Below are 15713 nucleotides of genomic sequence, written 5' to 3'. Positions count from 1 at the left end.
ACATTCTGTCTCCGTGGCAACTAATGGCCCGGGCCCTTCCCCCCTGCAAGGGGATGCTAAAGGTGTAGGAAAACAAAGAGGTCAGGTGACCTCCTGGCCCGGAAAAGGAACAAAGCCCAGAGAAGGAGGGGCTGGCTGGGAAATGGAGAGGAGTGCCCCAATGGGGCTGTGGCCTCCCTGGAGGCCCCCAGATGGACCTAACTAAAGGGGGTCCTGTAGTCTGTACCAGCAAGACCTGTGTTCCTGTCGTCTAAATAAACCTGTTTTACTGGCTGGCTGAGAGTCATGGTGAATTGCAGGAAGCCGAGGGTGCAGGGCCTTGACTCCCCCACACTTTGTGACACCCCCGCACCAGGTTTTTGTATATCTGGTCACAACCCTAGTTCTATTTCCTGCTTGGTTCCAGTTAATTTTGACCTCAGCAATGTGTATGAGTAGTTCCAATTCCAATTGCTCTACGCATTCTGCATGGGTTTGCACTGATCTACATTATTACCTAGCTCTGTCAGGTCCCTGTGGTGTTCCTCAGTCTTCTCTAGCCTTGCCTAACCTAATTAATTTTGGGTCCTCTGCAAATGTTGCCCCCTCACCTTTTTTGGGATCACTGATAAATATATTGTTATGCTGAAAGGTGACAATGGCTGCCAGCAGGTGGGTATTGGGATCCAAAACCCATTCATAGGCCTCCTTAAGCCAATGTCAACAGAAGCAGCAACAAAGCCCTTTTATGTGGTAAAAACAGCTGGAGGCTTTGGGGCTACAACCTGGGGAACTAGGCTGCATGGCAGGTGAGAGCTAAGTGCATGGCCTGAGGGGTGCTCCTGGTTGCAAACGCAGGGACTAGAATATGGGTTGCAGGCTGCATGTGTTGGAGGCAAAATGCTGGGTGAAGCTGATAGGAGCGTGATCCTGAGAGGAAGCAGGAAGACCAGGCTTCTTCAGCACAGAGCCTGGTGGAGGGTTATATTTGGGGATTTCTGAGCAATGAAATTGTCTGTTGTTGTTTGCTTCCACTATGTTGAGGGAAACAGGACTTTGTATACATATTTTTGTAACCAAGAATATACAGTAACTCCTCACTTAAAGTTGTCCCGGTTAATGTTGTTTCATTGCTGATCAATTAGGGAACATGCTTGTTTAAAGTTGTCCAATGCTCCCTTCTAATGTTGTTTGGCAGCCGTCTGCTTTGTTCACTCCTTGCAGGAAGAGCAGCCCATTGCAGCTAGCTGGTGGGGGCTTGGCACCAGGGTGGATCGGCAGCCCCCCATCAGCTCCCCGCTCCCCTAAGTTTCTTGTGCTGTAGCCGCCCAGCAGGCTAGCAATCGGCAGTTCAGCTGTCCCTCCCCCGGCTGCTATGTGCTGCTCCTGCCCTCTGCCTTGGAGCTGCTCTCAGAGATTCCTGCTTGCTGTGCAGGGGGCTGTCAGGGTGTCCCCCTGCTCCTGCACCCCGCTTACCCCTTCTCCATATAGAGCAGGGAGGGGACACGGACAAAGAGAGACAGAGAGAACTTGGGGCAGCAGCTGCTGTCTCAACTTCCTGATCCACTTAAAATGACAATGCACTTAAGAGTGGATCAGCTTACTTAAAGGGGCAGTGTGCATCTCTCTCTCTCTCACACACACACACACACACACACACACACACAAGGTGTGTGTCTGTCTGCTATGCTGTCTCCCCTCCCTCATGTTCCTGCTGCCTTGTGTGAGAGGCTACATTAACAACAATGTGTTAACCCTTGAGGGCTCAGCTGAGTGCTAGTTCATCATTTAGCAGCAAGGCATTCCTTGGGAAATATCCCTCCTTCTTCCACCCTCTAACTTCACCACCTCAAGCAAGCTTCCCAATCATCATAGCTGTGAACAGTATGAAATTGTTTGTTTAAAACGTATACTGTGTGTATATCTATATAATATATAGTTTTTTGTCTGGTGAAAAAAATGTCCCTGGAACCTAACCTCTCCATTTACATTAATTCTTATGGGGAAATTGGATTCACTTAACATCGTTTTGCTTAAAGTCACATTTTACAGGAACAAAACTACAACGTTAAGCAAGGAGTTACTGTACCTGACACATAACGGATTTCCCATCCTAACAGAAAAAATCCTGCAAGGGCCTGAATACTGGCTAACTGCTTGGGCCAAAGGGGCAATCTTATTTAAATACTGAAGCTCTGGGACATCCTATGGTTAGCCGTAAACCACAATTAAAATTGTCCATAAGTTCCTAGCCTTTATTTTCTGTCTCTTAACCAGTTCCTGATCCATGATCATGGTTTGTATCTCAATTGCCTACTTTATTTTCTTAATAACCTCATGTTACGGACTCTCTCAGAAGCTTTCAGACAAATCCAAATAAACTCTTTATCTGCCAGTTCTCCTTTATCCGCTTGCTAATCAAACTCCGGCTCCTCACTGATTCACCAGTGGGCTCAGAGCTGCCAAGGCTGCTCTCCCACGCTGGCCTGGCTCTATGAAGAGAAATTATGCTTGTTCTGCACGGATCTTTCTGAAGCAAGGAGGATAAAAGATCAGATGCAAATACTGAGTGAGCAGACAGAGGTAGATGAAAGGTTGGGTGGGGGGCAGCTGGAGATGATGGAGGATGGGAGTAATATAGTTTTCTCTCCTGAAGAGAGTTGTCTTGATGCCCTAGAGTTTAATTATTTCAGCAGCTGAAGAGTGAGAGGTATTTCTGCGTGGGTATGTGCCTGCTCATGCTGGAGTGTATGTGTCCCATTCATTTGTAATCATACATGGGGAGCAGCTGCTTTGGAGTAAGTCCTTTTGTTCTTTGGCATCTATATAATTTCTCCACAGTATTTGTACGTAGTCACGGATGTGCTCCAGTGCCTCAGTGCAATGCAGCCACGTATTGGCCCTGTACATTGGATGTGCCTTGACAAACCCATTCCTCAAATTGGCTGGCACTATCCATGAGGTTATATGGCTTGTGTCCCAGGCACATTGGCATGGCCTTCAGTGCCAAGGCCAGTCCCCAAGGCTGGGTGCTGTGTGTTCAGTCACTGTGGAATTCACTCCTTGCTGCAGAATCTAAACTGAAGTTGAAAAATGTCTTAGGTTGCGAGGAAAAGCTTGAAAATGGGAATGGTATGTAACATGCTGCCTGCCTGAGTGTGCAGCTGGCCTAGTCTGATAGCTCTGAGTGGTGTCAACTGTGCCATTCGTTAATGAGTTAATGCTGAAACCCGCTGATGACAATTTGTGTGAGACCAACGTGAAGCTGAATTCAATATCAAAATAAACAGCACAGGGGAGATTGTATTGACTGGATTATTCAAGTTCATCTTTAATTCAGTAAAAACCTACATTTGTAAAATGTACCTGAAGCTGCCACAGAAGAGTGCTACAAAAGCCTGCAGTAGAGCACATGGGGCCTTCCACCAAGGGAAAGCTCTGGGATCCTATTAGGCGATGTATAACAGGCAACCTGGGCAGGACAGCTAAAGGAAATCAGGTACTGCAGAGACAGTGAAGCATGATGAAGATACAATTTCTACATTCATAGCCACCCCTTCACTCTTATACTAAACTAGAGCAACTGGGAGATCGGCTTCAGATGAGGACTGCCGAACTGAGCAGGATGGTAGGTTTGACTGTTTCCAGCCCAGGATTATGCATCACTGGATGACAGAAATGTGGTAAATGCTGCTCTCTGGCCAGAGAGAAACAGCCCTGTGGAATGTCACTGTGAGCCCTAGTGCCAGCTTGATCTGTGGGTATCTCATCCCGTTGGACTGGCAGTAGAAAAGCAGAACTGCGAAGGGCAACTTGTACCATGTGATCGGCCTGCTCACCAGTTAAAAAGGATCTAATTCCCCTACGGCATTTTGTCTGCAACCAAGTGCTCTTACTAACCAGCAGCAGTGACAATTTTCCCCAAAAACCCATCATCCTTCAGATGACATACAGCTGATGGCCCAGCCCGTGGGTTGTTGAGGGAGAAACATAAAAAGCTGCCCTCTGAGAGAGGTAGACATTAGTGGGCAGTTGCAGGGGCTCAGAGCAGGCAACCACCATCATCCACACCCAGACATCACCCTTTATGACTCCAACCCTGTTTAGGGAGGAGGAGGTGTAAAAGCTCAGCAGCTAACCTCACACTGTGGGGCCACAACACGCTGCATGCAGCAACTTCTCGTGCTCCTAGCCAAAAGGGCTCTGATCTCAGATGTGAACTGCAACAAAAGCAAACCGCAGTCAGTTCTAGCTTCAATACAAGCATCAGCGACAGCAACTGTGGCATTAAAGACAACCCCAGCTGCTCTTTCTTTAGCTCTTTTAATGGTCCCTTCTGTCTCACTCAGGGGATGCTCTTTCCCCTGTAATCTTTAGAATCTAGCCAATACCAGTCTGAGCCCCAGCACGTTGTTGCATTCTTCATTTGGCAAACCGTGATGATTTTACCATGTTTTCTCCCCTCCTGCTGCACACCAATGCCTGCTCTCAGACCAGTTGTGGTCAGACAGCATTGCTTTCCTCTCTGCAGAGTGTATGATAGCTCCTGGCCTGCAGCCCTACAACACACTGTGATTTGTGTAGGTTCTACAGCAAATTCATGTATTTATGGTTTGGATTCGTCAGCAATGTGATTTAAGATCAGAAGGTGAATCAGCAGCAGGGTCCAGGGGTCTGCAAAGAGGCCAGCGTTTGTGCTCAAGGCAACTCGACATTGTCATCTTTAATTCAAGCACTGCTTTTTAAGAGAAGTTGTTACTGAGGCCAGTGTCAGGCCCCAGGCACAGGAGATAGAGGGAGAGATGCGAGTCTTGAGACGAAAGAACTGGTGGAGGACTCCAAAAAAGCTGACAGTATTTTAATGAATGTAAAATGTAGGAGTTCAGATTGTCGTCCACCCCCTTCGTGTGTCTTTTAGCCAGCATGTCAGAACAACGTCTTAATATTCACAGTGACAGCTCCAGCAAAACCAAAACAGAGTCAGTCCCAGACTTCCCTCCCCAGAAGAGCATACAGACCACTCTAAGCCGCATGCACCAGGGTGAAATCCAAGCTTTGGATACATGCGTCTAGTCAGTCTCCTCTCAGACAAGGGATACACCTAAACAGCATCCAATCCTACTGTCCTCTGGATCTAAAAAACCAACTTGGAATGTTCATGATTCAGGGAAAGTACTGGCTGCTCTTGAGAATCAGTACCTTAAACAGAATCCACCCAGCTCTTATGAATGACCACACCCCAACAGATGGCAAAGAACATGCTGTTCTGTGGCAACTCCCGGCATCCTTTCCATGCTCCCCATTTCAGGCCTCTTGTGGGCATCACAACTCATCCAATCCACTGAACTTACTTAAGATCCCTTCCCCTCAAATGAATTTAGCGCTGATAAAATGTGTCCAATTGATAGGCCTTCAGACTGGCATTTATTTTAGCCCCGGGATTAGTGATACGTGGGCAGCAACAACGTAAGTTTGTCCCCATCCTAGCAACACGGCTCACGTCTAAGTTACAGGTCAGCCACGTTGAGGTGGAAAGATGAGCTGTTCTAATGGCTCAAATCAAGGCCTGATCTCCTGGCTGAGACTGCTAATAAAAGGGAAGATCGAAGTCAGCCGTGGGGCTGTCTTGTGAGACATAGATATCTGTCCCCTTAGAACTGGGCTAGGAGTGCGGGGGTGTCCCCCAACTCTAAATGGGCAGCCATAATCTGGTAACAACTTTATCTATATATTTATTTTTAACAAACCCATTGCTGTGGTCTCTGAGCACAACGTTTTAGTGATTCCTTGAGGTGGGATCACATTGGAAGCTGCAACCTTGTGGTGAAAAGCTTTGTATCCCAGTCCCACACTGACAGACTCTTTCCCCTTTGACAGCAGGCCCCTGTGGGAGTTGAGGATGAAGGACCAGGCTCTGATTTTTTTTTTTCCTTCCTCTTCCTGGTTCCACCTACTCCAACCAATGCTCAGTGAGCTCTGCTGAATTTCCATTTTCACTTCCTGTGAGTGCAGGAAGTCAGTCTCCCACCATCTGAACAAGCCTACTCACCCTGTGCAACTAGATACGGGGACCATGTCCAGTCCTGCCTAGTACAGGCAGATCTGTACAAAGGCATGTCTGAGAGCTGTCCCTACCTGAATGCACCTGGTGTGGTTGCTGACCAGGGGCACACTGGTGAGTGCCAACCACTCTGAGCTTGGGATGCTTTGAGGAAGGCTGCGTGTTCAAAAGAGGGACATGCCACACAAGGCCAGCACATTCGTTAAACCATCTGATCTAGAGCAGGATGATAAATAAGAGGGGCCCTTTGCTCCAAAAGTCAGGAGCTCCAGCATTCAATTGTCCTCCTGGGTGCCTCAGAAGGAGGTGGTGATAGTAGCACTGGAAGGGATAGTCTGAGAGTTGAGTGCTACACTGGGGGGAGGGTCCAGCAGGAACAGGGTATCTGGCAGTGGCAGCAATGTTTATAATCTAGGTGATGTGCTCCAGCTGCCCCTCCCCTGGGGCCTCTCCTGTTGACCAGGGAAATGATCTGAAATCCCGTTACCTCTTCTCCATCTTCTGCATCTGTAGACTGAGTGAGGTGAAGCTGGCCAGGAGGTCAGTGACCTCATCCACCTGCCATAGAAACAATGCAGTTTATCATCATAAGACAAGCAGAGGCTGCAAGGGAAGGAAGACTGAGCTTAATGCGGGATGTACCTCTTCCTTGCCTGGAAGGGCCCACATGTGTAGATGAGTGGGGAAATTCAATGTTCTCAGTCCATCTGGTCTTTGACCTCTCTGCTGAGTCTGCCGTTAAGGGTACCCTGGGCACTGGCAATGCTTTCTGTGTTGTGAATACCTATCCAGACATTCTTTTCACTACCCGCTCCCACCAAATGAGTTACTACAACACCTAGCTACTGTGAATCTTTCCGTCATTACATCTGGGCTCTAATGTGAACCGGTGACATGGAGGGGAATGTGTCTGTATCCTGGTCCCAGTCTTGGATGTGACCCTACTGAAGCTGTCTATTCTCTCTTGGATGTATGTGTGAAGCCAGCAATGCAGTATGGGAGTCACTCTGGCTGCCTCTCACCTGCTCCTTAGTACTGGTCATCTGTAACCTGGAGCAGAGATCATCCAACTGCTCCCGCTGCTCATGCTGCCCAAGGCGCTCCAAGTATTCCCGCAACATCTGGATAATCTGAAACAGGCACTATGGTGAGATGCAAGAGCAGGACAACTGTAACCAAGGCAGGGCACCGGTGGTACAAGGACAGAGGGACAACCGCAGCAGGCAGGCTATTAGCAGTACTGCCACAAGCACAGTGTCGCTTCTGAGGTCTGGGGGTAGGTACCCATACAGGAGATCAGAGCCATGCTCCAAAACAGCTGGACAGTGCCATTTGTAGAGGCGCAGTCCAGTGTGTCACCAGAAGACAGGCCACATATTAATCAGATGCTGAGTTTTTTCAGAGGGGCTGGTCATTCAATTGATTCCTATCCATGGCTATTAGAACATAGTGATGAAACCCCAAAAGACCAAAGTCCTCAAAGGGCCAGCCTCACATCCAGTGGTTCCCTGGGTAAAAAATTCTTGTTGCTTTCTCCCCCTCAGGTCTGTTACCCAAATCTCCTCCCTTTCCTCTCCTCTGTTCCCTGACTTGTGAACCTGGACAAGTGGGGGTTCAGGGCCTGCCAACCAGTACTCCAGGAAAGTGCACGGCTGTTCCTATTAGTCAGCTAGCCTTGCCTAATGCCAGCACTGGGAGAACATAAGGGGACTTCTAAGGGGTCCCTCCTATAGCCATTTCTTAGTTCTCACTAGCTGCCATTCAGTGCATTCTAGGGCCCACAAGCCCTGGAAAAATCCTGCAAAATGCCAAGTGGAGTTTAGGGAGATGCTCTCCAGAGGCAGAGAGAGGTGGGTTATCAAAGTCTGGGAGGGAGATGGTCAGGAATCCTAGAATTGCTAGCATGCTGGAGCAGCTGAGGTCCTCAGCCGGGCCACCTGGGGTTGGGGCAAGATGGCAGCGCTCAGGCGCCTCACGCTGGGTCCTGCCGCCACCACCGCCTCCTTGCTTCGGGCTCAGCCGGGAGGAGCCGAGGCGGGCATGGCCGCGGTGCGGCGCTGGGTGCGGGCGCTGAGGCGGAGCCCGGTCCGCGTGCTGCCCCCGCGCAAAGAGCAGCCGCCCCCGGCCAGGCAGGAACCCGCGGAGCCGAAGGGAGCCCGGCCGGGCAGGGGCTGCGCTACGAGAAGGCGGATCCTGGAGACAGGAGGCTGGGGTAAGGCCCCGCGAGAACCACCCCCCCACCCTGTGCGAGAACCACCCTCACTGCCCCCCCCGTGCGAGAATCACTTGCTCCCCTCGCCCCCATTCCACCTCCGAATCCTCTTCTCCCACATCAGGCCCCTTCCCCCAGGGTTCCCGGACACCGTCACCATGGCAAAACGTCACGTATACACAGGCAGCTCGCCCCCAGTTCCCTTCCCTAGTGACAGACGCATAGCGCGTCCGGGCAGATTGCCTGGTGCCATAGCCCGCTGCCCCCCACACCCACGCTGTCCCCATCTGGTGCAGGCCAAGTTACCTGCTGGCAAAGTGAGTGGCTCTGTGCTACTTTGGTTGTGGGTAACGAGGTGGGCATAATGTAATTGGCAATTAATCTGAAGCAGGGAGCCAGACTCTAGCCATGACCGGTCCTGGTTTTGGTTGTAGCTATTGTAAAGTGTAACAGGGAATATCTTAATACCCTTATATAAATCGATGGTATGCCCACATCCTGAATACTGCGTACAGATGTGGTCTCCTTGTCTCAAGAAAGATATACTGGCACTAAAAAAGGTTCAGAGAAGGGCAACTAAAATGATTAGAGGTTTGGAACGGGTCCATCTGAGGAGAGATTAAAGATGCTCGGACTTTTCAGCTTGGAAAAGAGGAGACTAAGGGAGGATATGATAGAGGTATATAAAATCATGAGTGGTGTGGAAAAAGTGAATAAGGAAAAGTTATTTACTTGTTCCCGTAATACAAGAAGTAGGGGCCACCAACTGAAATTAATGGGCAGCAGGTTTAAAACAAATAAAAGGAAGTTTTTCTTCACACAGCGCACAGTCAACTTGTGGAACTCCTTGCCTGAGGAGGTTGTGAAGGCTAGGACTATAACAGGGTTTAAAAGAGAACTAAATAAATTAATGGAGGGTAAGTCTATTAATGGCTATTAGCCAGGATGGGTAAGGAATGGTGTCCCTAGCCTCTGTTTGTCAGAGGATGGAGATGGATGGCAGCAGAGAGATCACTTGATCATTACCTGTTAGGGTCACTCCTTCTGGGACACCTGGCATTGGCCACTGTCGGCAGACAGGATACTGGGCTGGATGGACCTTTTGTCTGACCCAGTATGGCCATTCTTATGTTCTTATGAGGCACTTAAAGCAGTTACTAAACCCCACGTGTCCTACAGAGTGCACCGAAGAAAGGCAGTGCTTGGAGAGCAGATGCACACGGTATCAGAGAGCATGAATGTTTCTCACCTGCTTCACTTCAAGGCGCACGGCCTCCAGGCTCTGAGAGAGCCCTTCCTGCAGGATGTTCAGCTTGGACTTGGCGAGGTGCAGAGGAGTTCTCCCGGCTCGATCCAAGGCATCGACTCTGGCTCCTGAAAGGTGCACATGCATGGGGAGAGAGAGGTTGGTTTAAAAGCGGCGGTGGCCCTGGGGGAAGGTCAAAGAGGTGGTGGTGGTAGCTTTATAATTTGTAAAGAGGAAATGTTACCTCCGCGCAGCAGCAGGGTGATGACAGGAACATGGTTCGTGCAGGCAGCTAGGAAGGGAAAACAGGACACGCACAACTCAGAGTAGAGCTACAGTCCAGGGAAGGGAATCCTGCTCAGTGGTTTGAGCATTGGCCTGCTAAACCCAAGGTTGTGAGTTCAATCCTTGAGGGGGATCTGGGGCAAAAATTGGTCCTGCTAGTGAAGGCAGGGGGCTGGACTCGATGACCTTTCAAGGTCCCTTCCAGTTCTAGGAGATTGGTATATCTCCAATTATTATTATTATACTAAGCCCCCTGGGCACCACAGCACAGGCAACCAGCGCCCTACAGGGTTCTTTGTCAGAGGGTAGAGTAGCACTCCCCTTTGAAGCCTGCTCAACGATCAGGGTTTACAGCCTCTGCCAGCAAGATGGATAGTCTCTAAAATGGGCCTCTTGTTTCTCAGGACCAGCAGAAGGAAGGAGATGTACTTCCTTCAGCTCTGACCCTTACGCCTTCAATTAAAGAACAAAGCTGATGGAACCCCAAGAGTCCAGAACAGGGATTGGTTGCCACAATACAGGGGAGGAAAGAAAGGAAGGAAGGAAGGAAACTAATGGGGATCTTCACAACTCTGGGCACAAAGATCATCAGGTTACAGAAGCCCTGATTTCAAGCTCTTGGCACTTACCCAAGTGTAATGCAGTGTTCCCCAATCCATCTCTCTGGTTCGGGTCTGCCCCATGGTCCAAAAGCAACTGCACTAGAAACAATTAAATGGACCTATTTCAGTCTCTTCCCTTTGCCCAGCAGGTCTAAGAGGGAAGAGCTAGCATTGCCCACAATGAATGGTTTAGAGGATCTTGAGAGGCAGCACATGCACATGCCAGGGATTGAAGGGGAAATGCTGCTTTTAGCAAGGTGTGCAATTAAAGAAACACACAGATTCCTCCAAAACCCCTCCCACAAGGAAATCAGATCATGGAACAATCTCTTCCCACTCACCGATACGATCATTGCCATTGCAGGAGGCGAAGTGCAGGGCCGTACGGCCCTTGTCATCTGCAGCACAGGGGTCAACCCCATCTTCTAAGAGTTGCTGCACTGACATCGCCGAGAAAGAGAGAAGGAGAGACCGTGTTAATCGGGAGGGAAAGCTGATCGGTAGAGCAGCCATGAGACACGCAACCAGATGAGTGCTAGAGCCCAGATATGGGAATGAGAGAGACTGATGATGGAAAGAGATCCCCTTGTCCCACCTTACTTGTTCCTCTCTGCTCCCATCCATCCAACTACCCCTTCAGTGCCAGTGGAAGGGAGACCCTGGTGCAACTTAGACTGCCTCTGTTCCTCAGCAGAGAAGGAAATGTTTCTTTATGTGGAGAATGAGTAACAAGTTCAACTCACAGTCATGGGACACTATTGGAGCAAACAGAATTCATGGATTCCAAAGCCCAAAGGGACCACTGTGGTCATCTAGTGTGACCTCCTGTATAACACAGGCTATAGAGCGTTTTTTTGTTTGTTTTTTTTAAATCCACCCTTGATTTAAAAATTTTCAGTGATGGAGAATTCACCATGACCCTTGGTAAATTGCTCCACTGGTTAATTACCCTCACTGTTCAATACTGACATCTTATCTCCAGTCTGAATTTGTCTAGCTTCCACTTCCACCCACTGGATTGTGTTACGCCTTTGTGTGCCAGAACGCAAAGCCCATTAGCAAACATTTGTTCCACATGTAGATACTTACGGACTGTAATCAAATCACAGCTTAACCGTCTCTTTGTTAAACTATCTAGATTCAGCTCTTTAAATCTATCACTGTAAAGCATCTTTTCTAATCCCTTCAGCATTCTCATGGCTCTTCTCCAGTGACCTTTTTATACTACCAGTAGCAGTGAAATGAGCGAGGTTAAGATTACAGGAGTTATCAATCCTCATTCTTTGGGGTATAAATTAATCCCCAGCTCAGAAAGAAGCTCCCCCCGCATGGTTATTCAATTAGGGGGCTTTAAGTCTTGCTCTAAAGCATTCATTACTGGCCAGTGTTGAAGGCAGGACACTGGAGTGATCCAGCTATTGGCCTGTTCTAGCGTGGCGGTTCCGACATTACCTTCCCTCCTGGGTTCTAGGGTTGGAATCATTATTACAACTGGGATTCCTTCCCCTGCCCCTCCTGGATTGTTTCTAAACTTGGTGGGGAAAAATGGTTCGGGGTTAAAATTGGAAGTAACACCTGAAAAGATGACTTTGCCCTTAGAATAAGTGCAATTCTGCTATTTTAGCCAGGGGACAAGGAGAAAGACTGACAGGCCAACTAGGAGGAAACATTAATGTAAAGTCCCACCTAATCATCTCCCAAGACCAGCAGGAAACAATTTAACCTTTCTCATTCTGACAATGTTTTGAGATCAGTGAAGATTTGGTGTGATGACAGAAAAGATCAAAAGATAATTTCCAAGCTGATGAGTAACTGATTCAATAGCAATCACTTCACTGGCACGACAAGATATAAAACATTGCAAGATTTAATACACAAGGGATCTGCATATAGATTTAGAACACGTTTTACAACTATAATATAGTGGGACACATGGCGTTTAATACAAAAGTCATGCTGTATAAGTCATTTCTGACTCAGTACCTCAAGCCGAGACATGTTCATTAGCGCTCTGCATCAACAGATTTCGAAGCCCTTCACAAAAATGAGCAAGTGTCATCTCCCTGCCTTACAGATGGGGAAATGGGCACTCAGTGACTTGCCTAATGTCATAGAGTGAGTCAATACTCAATATTGTTGCTTTGTTCTTCCCCATCTGTCTGTAGCCACAGGTTGTCTCTTGTCTTATACTTAGCTTGTAAACTCTTTTTGGGCAGGGATCATCTTTTTGTTCTGTGTACAGCACCTAGCACAGTGGGGTCCTGGTCTGTGACTGGGATGCCTAGGTGATATGGTCATACAAATAACAGTAGCAGAGGCAGGAATAGAATCTGCGTTGCCCGAGTCTTGTTCTCCTATCTGGTGTGCCATGCTGCCTGACAACAGACTGGGGCTGTTTGCGCAACAGTCACTTGTCTTTCTTTCAGAAAGAGCTTTGGTCTCCTGTCCTGCTGCAGAGTGACATGTTATTATTGTTGATACCTTGGCTGAAGTCTGTCACATATTAAAAAAACCATGAACTGGAGAGGGTAGAAATGCTAGATTGAATTTTACACCCAGCCCTGTCCTAGCAGAACAAAACTATTTCTGCATGTGCAATGTCTGAACTGCTGGTTCCACAAACCACCTGCATTTCCCTTTCCTCCCCTCCAAAGCCAATTGCAAAACTGCCTTTCCAGGGAAAGGTTCTGAGTCGACCTGGCTGGTGCAGGCTCACCTGTTTCTAAGTCGTTAGCATTGGCGGATTCTCTCAATCGTTTCAAAGCTGTGGAAAAGAGAAAGGGTTACTGCAAAGTGCATAGAGAACAGGGGTAGTTCCATTATTAGAACCCTCTCTTCAGGTCAAGTCCCAAATTCAGGAGCTAAACCACACTGGAAGGATTAGCTTGTCCCTAGAGGAAGGGATATGTGAGATCAAGACCCCAGGTAGCAGGAGATTTCATGCTTTTCTTCTAAAGGTGGTTATTAGCCTTTCCTGCCCAGACAGCACTTCCCAAAGAAGCGTCTTTGTAGTGTAACACCGACAGACCTTGGTCCTCAACCTGGGACCTCTGGAGCTAAGTGTATGAGCCTCTACTGCATGAGCTAAAAGCCATATGGCTGTTAGCTAAGGCTGTACAGCAGACTCATTAACCTCTCTAAGTGGTCTTGGTGCCACAAGAGGGGACAGAACACCACGCCTCGGAGGTGTGAGGGTTACTGTAGCTCAAATTTGAAAGTGAATGAGAACCTTTTCCCAACTCCCCCATGCAACTAATCTTAGGCCTGGTCTACACTAGGGGAGGAATCAATCTAACTCATGCAACTTCAGCTACATGAATAACATAGCTGAAGTCGACATACTCAGATCTACTTACCATGGTATCTTCACTGCAGTAAGTCAATGGCTGACACTCTCCCGTCGACTCCGCCTGCGCCTCTTGCTGTGGTGGAGTCCAAGGGAGAGCGCTCAGTGGTTGATTTATCATGTCTAGTCTAGACACGATAAACTGACACTTGCTGGATTGCTGCCTGTTGATCCAGTGGGTAATGTAGACAAGCCCTTAGATTCAGCCATCTCCTCTCTACTCCACCAAAGGGTGTATGCATTCTAATAAAATATCTTTATTGGAATGGTAGGTTATACAAGGGCTTCCACCTAGACTCGGAGAACTTGGCTATGTGTCTGTACCTGGTTACCCATCTCATGTCCCATTGCCAGCATTGACTCGGAGTCAGGTTGCTGCAATGTCGTGCTATTCCTACCATCCTTTTTCCTTCCCAGAGTGTTTCTTCCTTATATATTAATGGAAAGTATTGTGCTCCTTTGTATTCTTAGCAGCAGAGTGGGAAATGGCTCTTGATGGGGTTTGACTGACACCGAGTGACCTGTATTCCTCTTTGGTGGTTGCCATCCTGTGCACCAGAATAAGTCTCCAGCCCTTATGGTTGCAGAGGGCACGCTGTAAACGAAATATATGCCAGGACATCTGTCAGAGCCTACAACCAACTTGACCCAACTGTTTGGCAGAGTTTTAGTTCTGAAGCCTAGTGATATGAGTTATGCTAGCCATTTCATTGCTAATCAATTGTTTAGCGCAGCTCGATTTACTGTGAATAGACTTTCATTATAACGTATTAGAGGCCAGAGCTGGGGCTCGACTGGAGGAGCGTACCACCATTAATCGGACGTATGGTCTTCGGGGGGACAGGGCAGGGGCCCAGGCTGGAGCAGAGTCCTAGATTGCATTTCCTGCTCCCCTGCACCAGCTGGACCCAGCAAGGCCCCTCCAACCGAGGGGAAGAGGTCACAGAGTGGGGCCCCCCGCTTCTCCCCTTGGCCGGGAGGGGAGGGGGCTCCCTCCTTGCGCTCGAGCCTCATGCCAGCAGGGGGGCTGCGCCCGGGGGCCCCTCCCCTGCGGGGATTGCGCCCATCTCCCCGCCCCGCGCTCGCCCCTCACCGTGGATCTCTTTGCCCGCGGGCCCCAGGGCGCGGTGCAGCCGGGCGGCCCTGCGCTGGCGGCGGGCGGGGATCTTGCCCGCCGGCGGGTCGCGCTGCCACAGGACGTGCAGGAAGCCGAGCGAGGCCGGGCCCAGCGCCTCCGGGGGGGCTCGCAGCGCGGCCCCGAACTCCGCCAGCGCGAACCCGCCCCCCGGGGGCCTCGGCGCCTCGTCCGAGGCCGCCACGGCCCCGCCAGCGCCAGCGCCGTCCATGCCCGCCGCCCCCGCGCGGCCTCCCGGCTTCCGAGGGCCGGGCCCAGGCGCGCTGACAGAGGGCGGGGAGAACCGAGTAACTATAGTAACGGGGGCGGGGAGTCAGAGGCGTGACTGCCTTCCCCAATCACAGAATCCGGCCCCACGCAGCCAATCAGAAAGGGGGGAACGGGGGCGGAAGCGGGGAAAGGGGGGAAGCGCCGGGGAAGGAAATGAATGACAGGCAAGTGCTTCAGCCACAGGGGGGAGAATCTCCAGGCAGTAGCCAATGAAATAAAGCCTGAGGATGACAGCTCGGTATTTCACCCAATGAAAGATCTAGCCAGTCCGACCAGCCGTCAATCAGAGAAGGGGTGGGGCTAGGGAAGTAAATAAGGCTTTATTTGGGTTTGGCAAGAGGAAGGGGGGGACAACTTCCAAAGTTCCCCCCCCACCTGCGTCACCCCAACCTGCCCCGTCACCCCCAGCTACCCCCTCCCGCCCCGTCACCCCAACCTGCCCCGTCACCCCCAGCTACCCCCTCCCGCCCCGTCACCCCAACCTGCCCCGTCACCCCCAGCTACCCCCTCCCGCCCCGTCACCCCAACCTGCCCCGTCACCCCCAGCTACCCCCTCCCGCCCCGTCACCCCAACCTG

At 50.0% G+C, this 15713-nt stretch overlaps 1 protein-coding gene across 1 annotated transcript; it reads right to left on the bottom strand.

Moving 5' to 3' along the window:
• Positions 1 to 3290: 3290 nt before the first annotated feature.
• On the bottom strand, positions 3291 to 15539 carry ANKRD54 (ankyrin repeat domain 54). Its single transcript, XM_044985892.1, has 8 exons — positions 14825 to 15539; positions 13102 to 13149; positions 10727 to 10825; positions 10413 to 10484; positions 9743 to 9790; positions 9502 to 9626; positions 7063 to 7170; positions 3291 to 6598 (listed from the first exon to the last, which is right to left on the bottom strand). Exons 1-8 carry the CDS (start codon positions 15075 to 15077, stop codon positions 6524 to 6526), a joined length of 828 nt encoding a protein of 275 aa, XP_044841827.1. The 5' UTR covers positions 15078 to 15539; the 3' UTR covers positions 3291 to 6523.
• Between the last annotated feature and the right edge of the window lie 174 nt (positions 15540 to 15713).

The sequence above is a fragment of the Mauremys mutica genome, chromosome 1 (genome assembly GCF_020497125.1).
Source record: "Mauremys mutica isolate MM-2020 ecotype Southern chromosome 1, ASM2049712v1, whole genome shotgun sequence".
NCBI lineage: Eukaryota > Metazoa > Chordata > Testudines > Geoemydidae > Mauremys > Mauremys mutica.
This window is presented reverse-complemented; position numbering and strand designations above follow the sequence as displayed.

What these genes read in the sequence shown, in the direction of transcription:
- ANKRD54 (XM_044985892.1), bottom strand. Translation starts at nt 15,077, where the DNA reads ATGGACGGCGCTGGCGCTGGCGGGGCCGTGGCGGCCTCGGACGAGGCG. An exon ending in CAATGGCAATGATCGTATCG is followed by an intron (nt 10,485 to 10,726) that starts GTGAGTGGGAAG and finishes AATTGTTTCTAG; the next exon opens with TGCAGTTGCTTTTGGACCAT. An exon ending in TGACCAGTACTAAGGAGCAG is followed by an intron (nt 6,599 to 7,062) that starts GTGAGAGGCAGC and finishes TTTCTATGGCAG; the next exon opens with GTGGATGAGGTCACTGACCT.